This window comes from Pan paniscus, chromosome 23, assembly GCF_029289425.2.
Source record: "Pan paniscus chromosome 23, NHGRI_mPanPan1-v2.0_pri, whole genome shotgun sequence".
Classification (NCBI taxonomy): domain Eukaryota; kingdom Metazoa; phylum Chordata; class Mammalia; order Primates; family Hominidae; genus Pan; species Pan paniscus.
This window is the reverse complement of record NC_085927.1, coordinates 28953704-28973804: the sequence shown is the minus strand read 5'-3', so window position 1 is coordinate 28973804 and position 20101 is coordinate 28953704. Positions and strand designations below refer to the sequence as shown.

Here is a 20101-nt window from a genome sequence, read left to right as displayed (position 1 = left end):
ATGCTGAAATCCCGTCTCTACTAAAAATATAAAAATTAGCTGGGTGTGGTGGCACATTCCTGTAATCCCAGCTACTGGGGAGGCTGAGGCAGGAGAATCGCTTGAACCAGGAGGAGGAGGCTGCAGTGAGCCAAGATCACACCACTGCACTCCATCCTGGGAGACAGAGCAAAACTCCGTCTCAAGAAAAGGAAAATTTAAAAAAAAGTAAAATCAAGTATCAGGCCAGGCGCGGTGGCTCATGCCTATAATCCCAGCCTTTTGGGAGGCCAAGATGGGCGGATCACCTGAGGTCAGGAGTTTGAGACCAATCCAGCCAACATGGTGAAACCCCGACTCTACTAAAAAAAAAATTAGCTGGGCTTGGTGACGTGCGCCTGTAATCCCAGCTACTCGGGAGGCTGAGGCAGGAGAATCGCTTGAACCTAGGAGGCAGAGCCAAGATCGCGCCATTGTACTCCAGCCTGGGCGACAAGAGCGAAACTCCATCTCAAAAAATAAAAAATAAAAAGGCCAAGCGTGGTGGCTCACTCCTGTAATTCCAGCACTTTGGGAGGCCAAGGGGGTCGGATCATGAGGTCAGGAGTTTGAGACCAGCCTGGCCAACTTAGTGAAACCCCATCTCTACTAAAAGTACAAAAAATTAGCCAGGCATGGTGGCGGGCACCTGTAATCCCAGCTACTTGGGAGGCTGAGGCAGGAGAATCACTTGAACCCAGGAGGCGGAGGCTGCAGTGAGCCGAGATCGCGCCATTGCACACCAGCCCAGGCGACAGGGTGAGACTCTGTCTCAAAAAAAAAAAAATCAGCTGTATCATTTTTCATGCTTTCAATTCTTCACCAGATTTTTAATTTAGGCTTTTATCTACTTTAGCATAATAATCTTAGTTATTTTAAAGTTTTATGTCTGATAATTCTAGTATCAGGAGCCTTTGCAGATCTATTTCCGTTGCCTATAAATATTTCTGCTGTTTCTCATTCAGATTGTCTTATCTCCTTATGTACCTGGTTATTTTTTACTATCTGGTGGACATAGTATTTGAAAAATTTATTGTAGAAATAGTTTGAGGCCTAAGATGATGTTATCTTCTTCTACAGAACACTTCTATTTGCTTCTGCCAACTTCTTGGGAGTAGCACTGTAGGGACTCCATGATCCCGTTCAGGGACTGAGGTTTTCTAGGCTGCCTGGAACTCAAAGCTGGGTGCCAGCTGGTATAGAGGCTAGTTTACTTCCAGTTGACGCTTATTCTAGGTTGCGTACCTTTGGAATACCAGGACAAAGGAGGGGTAAGTTAACAGGGCCCTAGCCCCTGCTATGGTCCCCCTAGGCCCTCAAGTTGTTTGTTTGGTTTGTTTATTTTGAGACGGAGTCTCGCTCTGTCACCCGGGCTGGAGTGCAGTGGCACAATATCAGCTCACTGTAACCTCTGCCTCCTGGGTTCAAGCAATTCTCTTGCCTCAGCCTCCCAAGTAGCTGGGATTACAGGCACACACCACTACACCCAGCTAATTTTTATTTTTTTAGTAGAGGCGGGGTTTCACCATGTTGACCAGGCTGGTCTCAAACTCCTGACCTCAGGTGATCTACCCACCTCAGCCTCCCAAAGTGCTGGGATTATAGACATGAGCCACCGCTCCCAACCCAGGCCCTCAAGTTTGGTAGAAGTTCTGCCTAGCTTCTTCCTCATGGATAAATATTTCCAAAGCAAAGGCATCCCTCTTTGGATTTCTGTCTTCCCCACAACATGGCTCAGTCATTTATCATTAACACATTAGCTCTCAGAAGTTTGCTGCTATTTGTCCACCTTTTTTTCTTTGTTGTCAGTGAGGAAGGCTGTTCTGAATTGCATGGTCTATTAATGGAAGGAAAGGCTTGTGATATCTTCTCAGATATCAGCTGCAGATGCTAACATTTTCTAAAATAATTTGTTCCCTGAATTATCTGGCTTTTCTGGGTTCAATCTTTGATTTGTTCATTGCGGTCTTTACTTGAGGACATTTTACCCTATCTGGAAATCCTTGGTTATCAGGTTGTAGTTACAAGTGAAGAACCCAGATTGATAGTGGCCTCAGGTTTCCTTTTCAAGAGTACAGCTGTTTGCTTAGCACAGCTTAGCACATCTCACCTCCAGGACAGGCCGATGAGCCATCTACTAGAGTGGGAGGCAGGCAGAAACCTGCCCAGTGAGTCCCCCTCATGGGCAGGTTGTGGAGCTTCATTCTGTCAGCCTTAGCCCAAGATGCCAGCCAAAGCTCACCATAGTAGTTCTCTTTCTCAGCCTGAAAGTAAGCACTCTGGGCCATGGTGGTATAGACAGAAGGAGCCACAAACAGGCTACCATTTGATGGCCATGATTTCTTCTTCTCCCCTCCTTCCTGGTGATTGTTCTTACCAACTCCAAACAGGACACTTCACTGAGGCTCTGCCTAAGAGAATCTGTGGTTCCCCTCCCAGAGTCACCTGTCAGTATGTACCACCCGCTTACCACCCTCTGTAAAGGTCTCCTAGCCCTTCCCTCATGGTTACAAGGTGGCTTCCATGTCCAAGATCAGGGAAGGAGAGAGAACAGGAGAAATCTGGCAACAGCAACATTCACCCTCTCATCAGAAAAGAAACGCTCTCCCAGAAACTAGTCTGTGCCTCACAGGCAACCATTAAATCACTTGGGCACCCACCTCTACTGCAAGGGAGGCTGGGAAAATGAGCAGGTTTTCTGCCTCTGTACAAAGAATATGTAAGAGAAGAGGATTTAGAGCAGACGTAGACATAGCCAATCCCAGTGTCTTCTGCCAGGTCCTCTCCTGATCTCAACACTATTCTGAATTTGTTCCTTTTTTTCTGTATGTTTACTGTCTTTTCATCTAGATGTTGGGGCAGAGGAGATGAGTGAGCATGAGCCTTCTGTGCTCTTCTTGGGTTTATTTATCAACACTCTTTTATTTTATTTATGTGTTTATTTGAGACGAAGTCTCTCTCTGTCACCCAGGCTGGAGTGTGGAATGCAGTGGCCCACCTCAGCCTCCCAAAGTGCTGGGATTACAGGTGTGAGCCACCGTGCCTGGCCTTATTTATCAACACTTATGGTGAGAATTGGTCATTCAAGTGGAACTGATCCTTCAAATAACTGGGAAAATATAGCTGTGGTTGGAGGGTGGACTTCCAACCAGCCATGCTGACTCAGCAGCCCTCCCAAGAAGGCTTGTTAGGAGAGCATCATTTCACATGCTTAAGAGCCGCTTGTGTTTCCCTTTTTTGAACTATCTATTGAAATACTTGTTGCCATTTGTTTTTCTCAATGGTTTGTAGGAACTCTATGTATATTATAGGAGCTCTTTATATACTCTGATTTGGGCTGCCAGTGCACCACAGGGACACCAAAGATTCAGATTTCTTTCAACTTCAAGGATCCTTTGCATGGTTCAGTGTGCATGGGAGGAAAATGAGAAGCAGAAGGTTGGGGCACTAAGCAAACACCTTTCAGGTTCCTGGGCTTTGTTCTGGCTCCAGCCTCCCCAGCCAGGCCCTGTTCTTAGGAAGCCTCCCTTTGCTGTGGTCTTCAGTGTAAGACAGGGGTCCCCAACCTCTGGGCCACAGACCAGTCAGCAGCAACATTAAATTCTCATAGGAGCACAAACCCTATTGTGAACTTCACATATGAGAGATCTAGGTTGTGTGCTCCTTATGAGAATCTAATGCCTGATGATCTGAGGTGGAACAGTTTTATCCTGAAACCATCTTCCCCTCCCCCACTGGTCCATAAAAAAAAACCAGTCCTGGGTGCCAAAAAGGTTGGGGACTGCTGCTATAAGACCTGTGGCAGTGGCCAGAGAGGTGGTGATTAAGTTGTGTGTTGCAGGCCGTACAAAGAGCTATACATCGCATCCTGGAAGAGTGGAGAAAACCATCCTTTACTGAGAGCCGAAGGGTGAGGAAATATCAATAATACTTGGTCGCTCTTTATATTGCCTTCAGGCCAGAGGGCAAGTCCTCTTGCAGCTTCTTCCTAGTACCACAGGCAGGCAGAATGTTTTGCTTTGTTTATAGCAGTTTTTCGCTGAATCTTTAGGGTTTTCCATATATAAGATCATGTCATCTGTGAACAGAAATAATTTTACTTCTTTTTTCCCAATTTGGTTGCCTTTTATTTCTTCTCCTTGCCTAATTGATCTGTCTAGGACTTTTAATACTACGTTAAATATTAGTGCTGGAAGCAGGCATCCTTCTCTTGTTCCTGATATTAAAGGAAAAGCTTTTAGTCTTTTACCATTAAGTACGATGTTAGCTGTGGGCTTTTTATTTATGGTCTTTACTATGTCGAGATAGTTTTCTTCCATTCCTAGTTTGTTGAGTGCTTTTATCAAGAAAGAATGTTGCATTTTCTCAGATGCTTTTTCTGCATTAAGATGATCGTGTCATTTTAAAATTTTCTTTTATTTCATTAATGTGATGTATTACAGTGATTGGTTTTCATATGTTAAACCATTCTTGCATTCAAGGAATAAATCCCACTTGGTCATGGTGTATAATTCTTTTAATGTACTTTGGAATTCTGTTTGCTGGCATTTTGTTGAGGATTTTTGGGTCACTGTTTACAAAGGATATTGATCTAATAGTTTTCTTGTAGTATCTTTGTCTAGCTTTGTCAGGGTAATGCTGTCCTCATAGAATGAAATAGGAAGTGTTCCTACCTATTTTGGAAGGAGGATTGGTGTTAATTCTTTAAGTGTTTGGTAGAATACATCAGAGAAGCTATATGATCCTAGGCTTTTCTTTATGAGAGGGTTTGTTTTATTGATTCAGTTTTCTTGCTCATTAGAGATCCGTTCAGATTTTTAATTTCTTTATGAGCCAGTCTTGGTAAGTTGTTTCCATTTTATGTAGGTTATCAGATTTATTGTCATATTTATAATCTTTTTTATTTTTGTGGCATTGGTTGTAATGTCCCTGCTTTCATTTTTGATTTTCATTATTTGGATCTTGTCTCTCTTTTTATTATGTAGTCTAGCTAAAAGTTTGTCAATTTTGTTCATCTTTTCAAAGAATCAACTTTTGGTTTCATTGATTATCTCTATTATTTTCCATTTATCTTGTCCCATTATCTTTATTATTTTCTTCTGCTAGCTTTGGGTATAGTTCTTTTTCTAGTTCCTTAAGGTGTAATGTTAGATTATTGATATGAGATCAGCTTTCACTGCATACTGTAAGTTTTGGTATGTTGTATTTTCATTTTCATTTGTCTCACTTTGTTTAATAGTGTGTTTTTTCAGCCAGGCGTGGTGGCTCACACCTGTAATCCCAGCAGTTTGGGAAGCCGAGGTGGGAAGATCACTTGAGGTCAGGAATTCGAGACCAGCCTGAGCAACATAGCAAGACTCTCTCTCTCTCTTTTTTTTTTTCCCCTCACTGTGGCCTCAACCTTCTGGCTCAATCAATCCTCCTGCCTCTGCCTCCCGAGTAGCTGGGATTACAGGCGTGCACCACCACACCCAACTAATTGTTGTATCTTTTGTAGAGATGGGGTTTTCTCCATGTTGCCCAGGCTGGTCTCAAATTCCTAGGCTCAATCAATCCACCCGTCTCAGGCTCCCAAAGTGTTGGGATTACAGGTGTAAGCCACCACACCCAACCAACTCCATCTGTTTTTATAAAAATACATGAAATTTAAAATAACAGTGTGTTTTCCAACTTCCACGATGTTGTAGATTTTTGGAGACAGAGTCTGACTCTGCCACCCAGGCTGGAGTACATTGGTGTAATCTCGACTTACTTCAACCTCCACCTCCCAGGCTCAAGTGGGCCTCCCACCTCAGCCTCCTGAGTAGCTGGGACCACAGATGTGCGCCACCATGCCTGGCAAATTTTTTATTTTTATTTTTTTTCTTGGTAGAGGTGGGATTTTGCTGTGTTGCCCAGGCTGGTCCCAAACTCCTGAGCTCAAGCAATCCACCTACCTCAGCCTCCCAAAGTGCTGGGATTACAGGTGTGAGCCACTGCACCTGGCCTCTTTCTTTCTTTTGAATATGTCATCCCACTGACTATGCTGATAATCTTATTGAATATCCTATTTACATGAGTTGCTTTTCTTTTTTTTTTTTTTTTTTTGACATTTTAGTGCACCCATCACCTGAGCAGTGTACACTGTACCCAATGTGTAGTCTTTTATCCCTCACCCTCTTCACCCTTCCCCCTGAGTCCCCAAAGTCCATTACATCATTGTTATACCTTTGCATCCTCATAGGTTAGCTCCTACTTATAAGTGAGAACATATAATGTTTGGTTTTCCATTCCTGAGTTACTTCACTTAGAATAATGGTCTCCAACTCCATCCAGGTTGCTGTGAATGCCATTATTTCATTCCTTTTTAAGGCTGAGTAGTATTCCATGGTGTATATATACCACATTTTCTTTATCCACTCATTGGTTGATGGGCATTTAGACTGGTTCCATATTTTTGCAGTTGCAAATGGTGCTGCTATAAACGTGTGTACAAGTGTATTGTTCACATAATCACTTCTTTTCCTCTGGGTAGATACACAGTAGTGGGATTGCTGGATCAAATGGTAGTTCTACTTTTAGTTCTTTAAGGAATCTCTGGCCAGGTGCAGTGGCTCATGCCTGTAATCCCAGCACTTTGGGAGGCTGAGGCGGAAAGATCACCTGAGGTCAGGAGTTCGAGACCAGCACAGCCAACATGGTGAAACCCTGTCTCTACTAAAAATACAAAAAATTAGCCAACCATGGTGGCGCATGCCTATAGTCCCAGCTACTCAGGAGGCTGAAGCAGGAGAATCACTTGAACCCAGGAGGCAGAGGTTCCAGTGAGCCGAGATCGCGCCACTGCATTCCAGCCTGGGTGACAGAGTGAGACTCCATCTCCAGAACGAGTCCCCATACTGTTTTCCACGGTGGTTGTACTAGTTTACATTCCCACCAGCAGTGTAAAAGTGTTCCCTTTTCACCACCTCCATGCTAATATCTATTTTTTTTATTTTTTAATTATGGCCATTCTTGCAGGAGTAAGGTGGTATGTCATTGTGGTTTTGATTTGCATTTCCCTGATAATTAGTGATGTTGAGCATTTTTTTCATATGTTTGTTGGTCATTTGTATATCTTCTTTTGAGAATTGTCTATTCATGTTCTTTGTCCACTTTTTAATGGGGTTATTTGTTTTTATCTTGCTGATTTGTTTGAGTTCCTTGTAGATTCCAGATATTAGTCCTTTGTCAGATGCATAGTTTGCAAATATTTTCTCCCTCTCTGTGGGTTGTCTGTTTACTCTGCTGATTATTTCTTTTGCTGTGCAGAAGCTTTTAAGTTTAATTAGGTGCCATCTCTTTATCCTTGTTTTTGTTGCATTTGCTTTTGGGTTCGTAGTCATGAACTATTTGCCTAAGCCAATGTCTAGAAGAGTTTTTCCGATGTTATCTTCTAGAATTGTTGTGGTTTCAGATCGTAGATTTAAGTCTTTGATCCATCTTGAATTGATATTTGTATAAGATGAGAGATGAGGATCCAGCTTCATTCTTCTATATGTGGCTTGCCAGTTATCCCAGCACCACTTGTTGAATAGGGTGTTTGTTCCCCACTCTGTATTTTTGTTTGCTTTGTTGAAGATCTGTTGGCTGTAAGTATTTGGCTTTATTTCTGGGTTCTCTATTCTGTTCCATTGGTCTATTTGCCTATTTTTATACCAGTACCATGCTGTTTTGGTGGTAACTATATCCTTGTAGTATAGTTTGATGTCGGGTAATGTGATGCCTCCAGCTTTATCTTGCTTTGGCTATTTGGGCTCTTTTTTGTTCCATATGATTTTTTTTTTTTTTTTTTTTGAAACAGGGTCCCACTCTGTCACCCAGGTTGGAGTGCAGTGGCACAATCTCGGCTCATGGCAAACTCTGCCTCCAAGGCTCAAGTGATCCTGCACCTCAGCCTCCTGAGTAGCTGGGACTACAGCATGTGCCAGCACACCCGGCTAATTTTTGTATGTTTTGTAAAGATAGGGTTTCACCATGTTGTCTAGGCTGGTCTCGAACTCCTGGGCTCAAGTGATCTGCCCATTTTAGCCTCCCAAAGTGCTGGGATTACAGACGTGAGCCACCACACCCAGCTGATTTTTGTATATTTTGTAGAGACAGAGTTTCGCCATGTTGCCCAGACTGGTTTCGAACTCCTGGGCTCAAGTGATCTGCCTACCTTAGCCTCCCAAAGTGCTGGAATTACAGGCGTGAGCCACCACACCCTGCTGTGGTTTCTTGTGAATTTTAGGGTTGTTTTTTCTAGTTCTGTGAAGAATAATCATGGTAGTTTGATGGGAATTGCATTGAATCTGTAGATTGCTCTTAGCAGTATGGTCATTTTTAATTTTACCTACCATGAGCATTAGATGTGTTTCCATTTGTTTGTGTTGTCTATGATTTCTTTCAGCAATCAGTTTTTCAGTTTTTCTTGTAGAGATCTTTCACATCCTTGGTTAGGTATATTCTGAAGTATTTTATTTTATTTTATTTGCAGCTATTGTAACAAGAGGTTCTTGATTTGATTCTCAGCTTGGTCGTTGTTGGTATACAGCAGTGTTACTGATTTGTGTACATTGATTTTGTACCCTGAAAGTTTACGGAATTCATTTATTAGATCTAGGAGCTTTTTGGATGAGTGTTTAGGGTTTTCTAGGTATACGATCATATCATTGGCAAACAGCGATATTTTGACTTCCCCTTTACATATTTGGATGCCCTTTATTTCTTTCTCTTGTCTGTTTGCTCTGGCTAGGACTTCCAGTACAATGTTGAATAGCAGTGGTGACAGTGGGCATCCTTGTCTGTTAGAGTTCTCAGGGGGAACCCTTTTATCTTTTCCCTTTTCGGTATAAAGTCAACTGTGAGTTTGTCATAGTGGCTTTTATTACCTTGAGGTATTTCCATTCTATGACGGTTTTCCTGAGGGCTTTAATCGAAGGCATGCAAGATTTTGTCAGATGCTTTTTCTGCATCTATTGAGATGATCATATGATTTTGTTTTTAATTCTGTTTATGTGATGTATCTCATTTATTGACATGCGTACGTTAAGTCTTCCCTGTATCCCTGGTATGAAACCCACTTGATCATGGTGTATTATCTTTTTGATACACCATTGGATTCGATTAGGTAGTATTTTGTTGAGGATTTTTGCATCTATGTTCACCAGGGATATTGGTCTGTAGATTTCATTTTTTGTTATGTCCTTTCCTGGTTTTGGTATTAGGGTGATACTGGCTTCATAGAGTGATTTAGGGAGATTCCCTCTTTCTCTGTCTTTTGTAATAGCTTCAGTAAGATTGGTACAAATTCTTCTTTGAATGTTCAGTAGAATTCAGCTGTGAATCCATCTGGTCCCGGACTGTTTTTTTGTTGGCAATTTTTAAATTACTGTTTCAGTCTTGCTACTTACTATTGGTCTGTTCAAAGTTTCTATTTTTTCCTGAATGAATCTAGGAGGGTTATATATTTCCAGGAATTTATCCATTTCCTCTAGATTTTCTAGTTTGTGTGCATAAAGGTGTTCATAGTAGTCTTGAATGATCTTTTCTATTTCTGTGGTATCAGTTGTAATATCTTTCATTTTGTTTCTAATTTAGCTTAATTGGATCTTTTTTTTTTTTTTTTTTTTTTTTTTTTTTTTTTTTTTTTTTTTTTTTTTGAGACGGAGTCTCGCTCTGTCGCCCAGGCTGGAGTGCAGTGGTGCATCTCGGCTCACTACAACCTCTGCCTCCCAGGTTCAAGCAATTCTCAGGCCTCAGCCTCCCAAGTAGCTGGGACTACAGGCATGCATCACCACACCCAGCTAATTTTTTTCTATTTTTAATAGAGACGGGGTTTTGGCATTTTGGCCAGGCTGGTCTTGAACTCCTGACCTCAAGTGATCCTCCTGCCTTGGCCTCCAAAATTGCTGGGATTACAGACACGAGCCACCGTGCTTGGCCTCTTTCATACTTTTTGATGTAAGCATTTAATGCTATGAACTTTCCTCTTAGCACCACTTTTGCTGTGTCCCAGAGGTTTTGATAAGCTGTGTCATTATTCAGTTCATAAAACTTTTTAATTTCCATCTTGATTTCATTGTTTACCCAAAGATCATTCAGGAGCATATTTTTTAATTTCCATGTATTTGTATAGTTTTGAGGGTTCCTTTTGGAGTTAATTTCCAATTTTATTTTACTGTGGTCTGAGAGGGTACTTGATATAATTTCGATTTTCTTAAGTTTATTGAGAGTTGTTTTGTGGCCTATCATATGGTCTTTCTTGGAGAATGTTCCATGTGCTGATGAAAAGAATGTATATTCTGCAGTTGTTGGGTAGAATGTTCTGTAAATATGTGTTAAGTCCATTTGTTCTAGGGTATAGTGTAAGTCCATTGTTTCTTTGTTGCTTTTCTGTCTTGATGACCTGTCTAGTGTTGAAGTCCCCGCTGTTATTGTGTTGCTGTGTATCTCATTTCTTACGTTGAGTACTAATTGTTTTATAAATTTGGGAGCTCCCGTGCTAGGTGCATATATATTTAGGATTGTGATATTTTCCTGTTGGACTGATCCTTTTATCATTATGTAATGTCCCTTTTTGTCTTTTTCAACTATTGTTGCTTTAAAGTCTGTTTTGTCTGATATAAGAATAGCTATTTCTGCTCGCTTTTGGTTTGTATTTGCATGGAATATCTTTTTTCACCCCTTTACCCTCAATTTATGTGAGTCCATATGTGTTAGCAGATATTTGGTTGGTGGATTTGTATCCATTCTGCCATTCTGTATCTTTTAAGTGGAGCATTTAGACTATTTACATTCAATGTTAGTATCGAGATGTGAGGTACTGTTTTATTTACCATGCTTATTTTTACCTGAATACCTTCTTTTTTTGTTGGTTTTTTTTTTCATTTTGTTATTGTTTTATAGACCCTGTGAGTTTTATGCTTTAAGGAAGTTCTATTTTGGTGTATTTCAAGGTTTTGTTTCAAGATTTAGAACTCCTTTTAGCATTTCTTGTAGTTGGCTTGGTGGTGGCAAATTCTCTCAGCGTTTGTCTGAAAAAGACTTTATGCCTCCTTCATATATGACACTTAATTTTGCTGGATACTAAATTCTTGGCTGGCAGTTAGTTAGTTTGAGGAAGCTAAAAATAGGAACCCAAACCCTTCTGGCTTGTAGGGTATCTGCTGAGAAATCTGCTGTTAATCTGATAGGTATTCTGGCCAGGCGCAGTGGCTCATTCCTGTAATCCCAGCACTTAGGGAGGCCAAGGTGGGTGGATCATTTAAGGTCAGGAGTTCAAGACCAGCCTGGCCAACACGGTGAAACCCCACCTCTAATAAAAATACAAAAATTATCCAGGCTTGGTGGCAGGGGCCTGTAGTCCCAGCTACTTGGGAGGCTGAGGCAGGAGAATTGCTTGAACCAGGGCGGCAGAGATTGCAGTGAGCCAAGATTGCACCACTGCACTCCAGCCTGGATGACAAAGCAAGACTCTGTCTCAAAAAAAAAAATCCGAATCCGATAGGCTTTCGTGTATAGGTTACCTGATGCTTTTGCCTTACAGCTCTTAAGATTCTTTCCTTTGTCTTGACTTTAGATAACCTGATGACTGTGTACCTGGGTGATGGTCTTTTTGTGATAAATTTCCCAGGTGTTCTTTGAGCTTCTTGTATTTGGATGTCTATATCTCTAGCAAGGTCAGGGAAGCTTTCCTCAACTATCCCCACAAATACGTTTTTCAGACTTTTAGATTTCTCTTCTTAGGAACACCATTTATTCTTATTCTTAGGTTTGGCCATTTAACATAATCCCAAATTTCTTGGAGGCTTTGTTCATTTTTTTAAAAAATTATTTTTTCTTTGTTTTTGTCTGATTCAAAGTCTTGTCTTTGAATTCTGAAGTTCTCTCTTCTACTTCTTCGATTCTATTGTTGAAACTTTCTAGTGCATTTTGTATTTCTCTAAGTGTGTCTTTCATTTCCAGAAGTTTTGATTTTTGATTTTTTGATTTTTTCTTTATGATGCCGATTTCTCTGGAGCATTTTTCATCCATATCCTATATATTTTTTAAAATTTCTTGAAGTTGATTTTTACCTTTGGTATCTCCTTGAGTAGCTTAATAATCAGCCTTCTGAATTCTTTGGCAATTCAGAGATCATGCCACTGCACTCCAGCCTGGACAACAGAGCGAGACCCTGTCTCAAAAACAAAAGAAAAAGAAAAAGCCAAAAAGTTCTGCCTTTTTAAGCCAAATAATGAAAATGTACTTTGTAATTATTCTTGGTTTGGATCCATTGCTGAGGAGCTAGTGTGGTCTTTTGGAGGTATTATAGAACCTTGTTTTGTCATTATTGCCAGAATTACTTTTCTGATTACTTCTCATTTGGGTAGACTACTTCAGTGGAAAAATCTGGAACTCAGAGGCTGCTGTTGAGATTATTTTGTCCCACAGGGCGATCCCTTGATTTGGTGCACTTCCCCTTCCCCTAGGGATGGAGATTCCTATGAGCCAGACTGCGGTGATTATTATTGCCCTTCTGGGTCTAGCCACCCAGTGGGGCTACCAGGCTCTGGGCCCATGCTGGGGAACATCTGCAAAGAACCTGGTGATGTGATCCATCTTCAGATCTCCCAGCTGTGGATACCAGCACCTGCTGTGGTGGTGGTGCCAGGGGAATGGAGTAGACTCTGTGAGAGTCCTTGTTTGTAGATATGTTTAGTGTGCAGGCTTTCTCAAATGCTGGTTATGCTACCAGTGAAGTCATCATGTGGACACACTCAGGACCACTGGTTAGAAAGGATGTTGCAGGCAGTGGAATTAGCTGTTGTTTTTCTCCTTCCTTGGAGCAGGGTTGTTCTGTTATGAATTGCTGTAATGTCCTGAGTTAGTTGGCCTCCAGCCAGGAGATGGCACTTTTGAGAGAGCACCAGAGTTTTTCACCTGTCTTGTGGAATTTGCAGCAGCCTGCCACTTCTTTCAAAGGATCTGTGATTTCTTTCGGTCTTCCTGGTGTGCTTTTGCAGTGGTTCCTGAATTCTCTACTCAAATTACTGGCCAGATGAGATCACCTAGGGTTCAAGGTCCTCTTCCAAGCTCAGTCGTTATTGGAATAGCAGAATTCATTTCCTTGTTAGCTTTCCACCTGCCTCCTCCATCTTTAAGCCAGCAATTGTGCGTGTAGTTCTTCACAAACTTCAAATCCCTCTCATGAGTCACTTTTTTTTTTGCCACTTTCAAGATTGTCTCTTTTGAGAATTATAAAGTATCTAAGAATAAATCTAACAAAGGATGTACATAGCCTATATGCTAAGAATTATAAACGTTTACTTAAAGTCATTAAAGAAAACCTGGACAAATGATGAGAAAGTGCAGTACAGTAAAAGACGCCAACCGTTTCTAAACAGACCTACTGACTCAATGCATCTCTAATCAAATGCCCACTAGAGGTTTCAATGAAACTTGACAAGCTAATTCAACAATTTATATGGAGCAGTAAAAAGCCAAGAATAGTTAAGACATTCACTATGCTACCAGATATTTGGGTTTATTATGAAGCCGGAGTAATTTAGATACTTTGCTATATGAGAGAGAAGACAAAACAGATACAGTGGGAAAAATAGGGGGGGCTATTCAATAAATGGAGTTTAGGAAACTGGTTATTTATATGTAACTAAGTAAAAGCAGATCTTCAGTTCATAAAAATATACCTCCAAAGGGTTAAGAATTAAATGTCAAAAGTGTTCATCTAAATGTCAAAATGTAAAAAAAGTTCTGGTTCGGCGCGGTGGCTCACGCCTGTAATCCCAGCACTTTGGGAGGCCGAGGTGGACAGATCACTTGAGGCCAGGAGTTCAAGACCAGCCTGGCCAACGTGGTGAAACCCCATCTCTACTAGAAATACAAAAATTAGCCGGGTGTGGTGGCACATGCCTGTAGTCCCAGCTACTCAGGAGGCGAAGACACAAGAATTGCTTGAACCTGAGAGGCAGAGGTTGCAGTGAGCCAAGATCACGCCACTGCACTCCAGCCTGGGCAACAGAGCGCAAGACCCTGTCTCAAAAAAAAAAAAGTCAAAAAGTTCTGCCTTTTTAAGCCAAATAATGAAAATGTAGTTTGTAATTATAACATATGTAGAAGTGAAGTGGCATGACAGCAGTATCACAGACGCCAGGAGTGGGGATATGAAAGTATACCATTAAAAGATTTTTACACATTATGCAAAGTGATATCATAATACTTGAAGACAGACTATGATAAGTAAAGGCATATACTGTATGTTATATGTCCTAGAGCAACCACCAAAACCAAAAAATAAAACTCATGCACATACACATACAAATCCCAAAGCAGTAAAAAGAATCGTAGCTAAAAAACTAACAAATAGATAAAATTGAATGATAGAAAATAATACATTCATTCAAAAGAAGGCAGAAAAACATACATAGGATGGTAGATTTAAACCCTAATATATCAATAATCATTAAATATAGGTCTAAAAGGCATAGATTATCAGATTAGAATTAATAACAACCAGCTGTATGCTGTTTATAAGAAACCCAGCTTACATGTAATAACATAATGGCTTAAAAGTAAAAGGACTGCCAGGTGCGTTGGTTCATGCCTTAATCCCAGCACTTTGGGAGGCCAAGGCAGGTGGATCACCTGAGGTCATGACTGGCTAATTTTAGTATTTTTAGTGGAGATGGGGTTTCGCCATGTTGGCCAGACTGGTCTCGAACTCCTGACCTCAAGTGATCCAGCCGCCTCAGCCTCCCAAAGTGCTGGGATTATAGGCATGAGCCACCGCGCCTGGCCTAATTTTTGTATTTTTAGTAGAGATGGGGTTTCACCATGTTGGCTAGGCTGATTTCAAACTCCTGGCCTCAAGCGATCTGCCCACCTTGGCCTCCCAAAGTGCTGAGATTACAGGCATGAGCCACTGTGCCCATCAGACATAAGACTTTAAAATAAATGTCTTAAAAAATGCTCAAGGAGAATACAGACAACTAAACAAAATCAGGAAAACTATATATGAAGAAAATGAGGGCCGGGTGCGGTGGCTCATGCCTGTAATCCCAGCACTTTGGGAGGCCAAGGCGGGCGGATCACAAGGTCAGGAGATCGAGACCATCCTTGCTAACATGGTGGAACGCCGTCTCTACTAAAAATACAAAAGAATTAGCCAGGCATGGTGGCCGGCGCCTGTAGTCCCAGCTACTCGGGAGGCTGAGGCAGGAGAATGGTGTGAACCCAGGAGGCAGAGCTTGCAGTGAGCCGAGATCATACCACTGCACTCCAGCCTGGGCGACAGATCGAGGCTCCATCTCAAGAAAAAAAAAAAAGAAAATGAGAGTATCAACAAGGAGATAGAAATTCCAAAAAAAGAGCTAAACAGAAATCTGGAGTTTAAAAATACAATAACTGAATTGAAAAGTTCACTAGAAGGGTTCAACAGCAGACTCGAATAGACAAAAGGGAAAATCAGCAAACTTGAAAACAGGTCATTTGAAATTATCAAGTATGAGGAGCAAAAAGAAAATAGAATGAAGAAAAGCAAACAGAGTCTAAGAGACTTACCAGACACCATCCAAGTATACCCATGAATCCATAATGGGAGTTCTGGAAGTGTAAGAGAGAGAAAGGAGTAGAGAGCTTATTTGAAGAAATACTGGCTGAAATTTTCCAAATTTGAGGAAAGACGGGGGTCTACTAATACAAGAGCCTCAATGAACTCTAAGTAGGAAAATCCCAAAGGAACCTGCACTGAGACACATTAGTCAAACTGTGGGAAAGGAAAGACAAAGAGAAAATCTCATCCTTGATGTCAGTTTTAAAATAGTATTCCTGATGTTTTCTTTATGGTAATAATTAACTTTTCCTTTCTATTTCTTTTTGAGCTAGTTTTGATAAATTATATTTTTCTAGGAATTTCTCCATTTTCTCTAAATGTTCAAATTTCTTAGCATAAAGTTGATAGTAATCATATCTTTTTCTTTCTTCTATATCTGTAGTTATGTCTCTTTTTATTTCTAATATTATTTCTTTAAGCTTTCTCTCTCTTTCTTGATTAATCCTGCCAGACGTTTGTCCATTAGTCTTTTCAAGAAATGACTTTTGCCAGGCATAGTGGCTCACGCCTTTAATCCCAGCACTTTGGGAGAACAAGGCAGGAAGATCACTTGAGCTCAGGAGTTTGAGACCAGCCTGGCCAACAAGGTGAAACCCCGCTCTACTAAATATATAAAAATTAGCCAGACATGGCGGCACACACCTATAGTCCCAGCTACTCGGGTAACTGAGGCAGGAGGATCACTTGAGCCTGGGAGGTTGAGGCCGCAGCGAGCTGTGATTGCACCACTACGCTCCAGCCTGGGCAACAGAGCTAGACCCTGTCTCAAAAAAATAAATAAAATAAAATAAAATTGTTTTTCTAAATCTTCTCTATTAAATCTTTGTTTTCTATTTTATTTATTTCAATTTTTATTATCTCCTTTTTTTTAAAAAAAATGTTTTTTTCTCTTGTCCTTTTTTTCTTTAGTCTTTTTTTTTTTTCCTTTCCCCCGATGGCTTTAGGTTGGAGTCTTGGCTTGTCATTCTTTCATGTTCTCTAATACAGTATAAGCTGTTGTTTCTAAATGCCTCTAAAGTGCCCACTTTTGCTGAATCTTACCACTTTTGGAGTATTTTGTGTTGGTTTTTTTTTTTTTACCATTCTCTTGCAAGTCACTTTTAATTTCACTTAATTAGAATTCCCCTTTGACCCATGAGTTTTACTCAATTATTTTAGTTAGAAAACATGATCTATTTTAGGAGTTGACAAACTTTTCTGTAAAGGACCAGATAGTAAACATTTCAGCCTTTGCAAATCCATACAATCTCTGTTCTGACTACGGCACTCTGGTGTCAGAGCCTCCCTGTTGGAGTGTGGGCTGCTCCTCCATCAAACTTGGTCGCCAACAGCAGCCATTCTCCTGCTTATCCCATCTCTAACAACTTCTGTGTTACTCAAACCTAATAGTTACACGTATTCTTTACTGTCACTTCTAGACTTGTTGCAGGTATATCTGTCACCGTTAATTCAAGATCTTAGGCCTTCTCGTCCAGTGTTAAAGTTGTCTGGCTGGTAGTTTTCCCTTTGGAGCAGCCGTACTGCTCAGGAGTCTGCTCTTTTGGTCTGTGCAGCAGAGACCCCAGCTGGCAATGCTTGTTTCAGACTGTGGTGCCAATATGACCTGACGTGGAGGATGTTTAGGCAACTAAGCATAGTTTGGTCAGCATCCGAACATCCTCCACATCAGGGGCTACTGGCACCTCATTTGTGTTGCTGGAAAACTAAAGCCAGTCACTGCCCCCCAGGTGCATCCTTGCCCTGGGGCTTGACCTCAAACCCCTGGCAAACATCAGCATGAGGGAACAGCCCCTCCTGAATGGCCAGCCACCTGACCCTCAGCCTTGTTCTACTCTCATCCTGCCCTGGATGGTCAGGGAACTGCTCAGTCACTATAAGGTCAGCAGTGGCTGTGCCCACGGATGGAGGAGCAGACCCTGCATTGGCCTCATCCTCCTTTATCCCCACACTGTGTTGCTCCCATTCCACCTGCCACTTCATCCTGCACATTTGCCCCACAGCTCTCTCACAGTTTCTCACCTGCAGAGGAATTGTTCTTTCCTTCTCCCGTGAGCAGACACAAGGTTCTCTGCCAGGCCAGGAAAGTCCCCACAATCTAGGTCTCTTCACTGACACTTGCACTCAGCTGTCACTCTGTGTCCACAGGGTCTGCGGAAGAGGGAGCTGCTGAAGGAGCTGCTACCAGTCATCGGGCAGAACCTCCGATTCCAGCGCCTCTTCACCGAGTGTCAGGAACAGCTCGACATCCTGAGGGACAAGTAGCCTGCCCCGGCCTGCCCTGGCTGCAGCAAGGGCAGGGCCACACTCTCGCCGCTGATGACATGCAGGACCGCCTCTCACCTGACCAGGCTGTAGGGGGAGGAGACACTGGCAGGAGATGTGCTGTCCTGCACCAGCGCCAGCCCAGCTCCCTGGGCAGATGTGCCCTGTGTCCTGGGTCTGACATTGCCTCAGGAGGGGGAAGCTCATCCCTCCCTCCAAGCCCCCGATGCGGAGCTAGGGCTGGAGCTCTGCCCAGGTGCCCTGGGGCCAGCAAGGCAGTCCCAGGCCTGCCGTCTCCAGCACGGCCCCAAGGTGGACACTAGCCCCTGCTGCTGCAGGCGCCATGCTGCTTCAGCAGTGACGATTGAGCCATTTGTGAGAGAGAATCCGGAAGCGTTAGGTATTACAGCAGACTGACCTGAGACCTATGTAAAAGGAAAGCTGTTCCAACACACGGACTATTTTTGTACTAGAATTTGCTAACTTGTAATATTGAATTTCCTTTGGCCGATAATCAGGATTTCCCTATAAGTCACTTGGACATTGGTCACTTGTAGGAAATTTAAACTCTAATTATGACAGCTACACTGAAAAATAATTGTACTGAAATTAACTTGTCTATCTTCATTTGGTTTTAATTTTTAAATGTTTGTAAAAAGAGACTGTTTTGGGGGAATGGGGCAAAGGGGGGGGCGATTTCTTTTGTAAGTGTAAAATAAATGAACACGCATTGAATACCAAACCCTCCTGATTTCTCTTGCCTTTTCCTTCTAACTTTCATCCTCCCCACACAGTGCATCTCTCTCCTGAAGTGGATGGTGACAGAACATGAGAGCCAGAAGGGATCCTTTGTGTCATCTTATTCCCCCCTGTCATGGTTAATACTGCGTGTCAACTTGATTGGATTGAAGGATGCAATATTGATCCTGGATGTGTCTGTGAGGGTGTTGCCAAAGGAGATTAACATTTGAGTCAGGCTGGGGAAGGCAGACCCACTCTTAATCAGGTGGGCACCATCTAATCAGCTGCCAACGAATATAAAGCAGGCAGAAAAACGTGAAGAGATGAGACTTGCCTAGCCTCCCAGCCTACATCTTTCTCCCGTGCTGGATGCTTCCTGCCCTCAAACATCGGACTCCCAAGTTCTTCAGTTTTGGGACTCGGACTGGCTCTCCTTGCTCCTCAGCTTGCAGATGGCCTATTGTGGGACCTTGTGATTGTGTAAGTTAATACTGAATAAACTTTCATATATATCCTATTAGTTCTGTCCCTGTAGAGAACCCTAATATACCCCCCATGCAGAAATTCATTTCACAGTGTAGAGTGGTCACTTCTGTGGTCATGAAGCACCATAGGTCACTTTGCACACGTCATCTCACAAGTGAAGAGTCATGGTTCATGGTGGCTCATGGTTCTGGTCTTGCTGTGCCCCAGGTCCAGATCATACTGTGCACCAAGGGCTGCAGCTGTTTGGACAATTTCATGAAAGGAAATCAGTATTTACAGTCTTCGGTATATTGGAGAATTATCAGCAAAGTTGGAATTTTATTAGAAAGTGATCCAGACGTTGATCTACAGGAGAAGAAACAGAATCACAGAATCTTTAAGCACAGTGAGGGCTGAGTACCACCCACTCCTGGGTCCTGATCTTTGTCACCACCACCCAGCGTGTGGGTCTGAGCCTGGGGAAGGAGCCTTGGACTTGGAGTCAGAGGCCGGGGTAACTGACCACTGATCTCTGGCCTAGCAGCCATTCCACTCCATGTCTCACTCGGATGTCAAGTGGCTGGATGAGACCCAGGCATGTGTTCATGCCAAATAAAGCCAGGATAGTTTGTGTGAGTGTGTGTGTGTGTGTGTACACATAAAAAGCCAGGCTGCAAGTGGGACTCTTAAGGAATGAAGAGCCAGAGACTTGCTGTGCAGGTGAGGCAGCTCCCTTAGCAACTATGCAGCAAGACATTGCGAGCTTTGTGGAGCTCCAGGAAGCAATATATGCCAACAGGCCTGTCCGGGCTCCAAACCAGCAAACATCTGGGCCTCAGTTTTTTAGCTGTCAAATAGAGATTGAGACTAAAAAAATCTGCACTGGGGTCGGGCACAGTGGCTCACACCTATAATCCCAGCACTTTGGGAGGCCAAGGTGGGCAGATCACGAGGTCAGGAGTTCGAGCCAGCCTGACCAACATGGTGAAACCCCCGTCTCTA

General features: G+C 42.4%; 1 protein-coding gene across 6 annotated transcripts in view; it reads left to right on the top strand.

The window, feature by feature from the left end:
- The window catches only part of LOC100977781 (protein HIRA), a 101664-nt gene extending 83029 nt beyond the window's left edge, over positions 1 to 18635 (top strand). For all 6 annotated transcript variants that reach the window (XM_034949226.3, XM_034949221.4, XM_034949220.3 and 3 more), the window contains one exon: positions 17777 to 18635. In XM_034949226.3, the coding sequence (XP_034805117.1) occupies positions 17777 to 18216 (440 nt within the window). In that variant the 3' untranslated portion in view covers positions 18217 to 18635. The remainder of the gene's footprint in view (positions 1 to 17776) is intronic.
- Positions 18636 to 20101: the final 1466 nt, after the last annotated feature.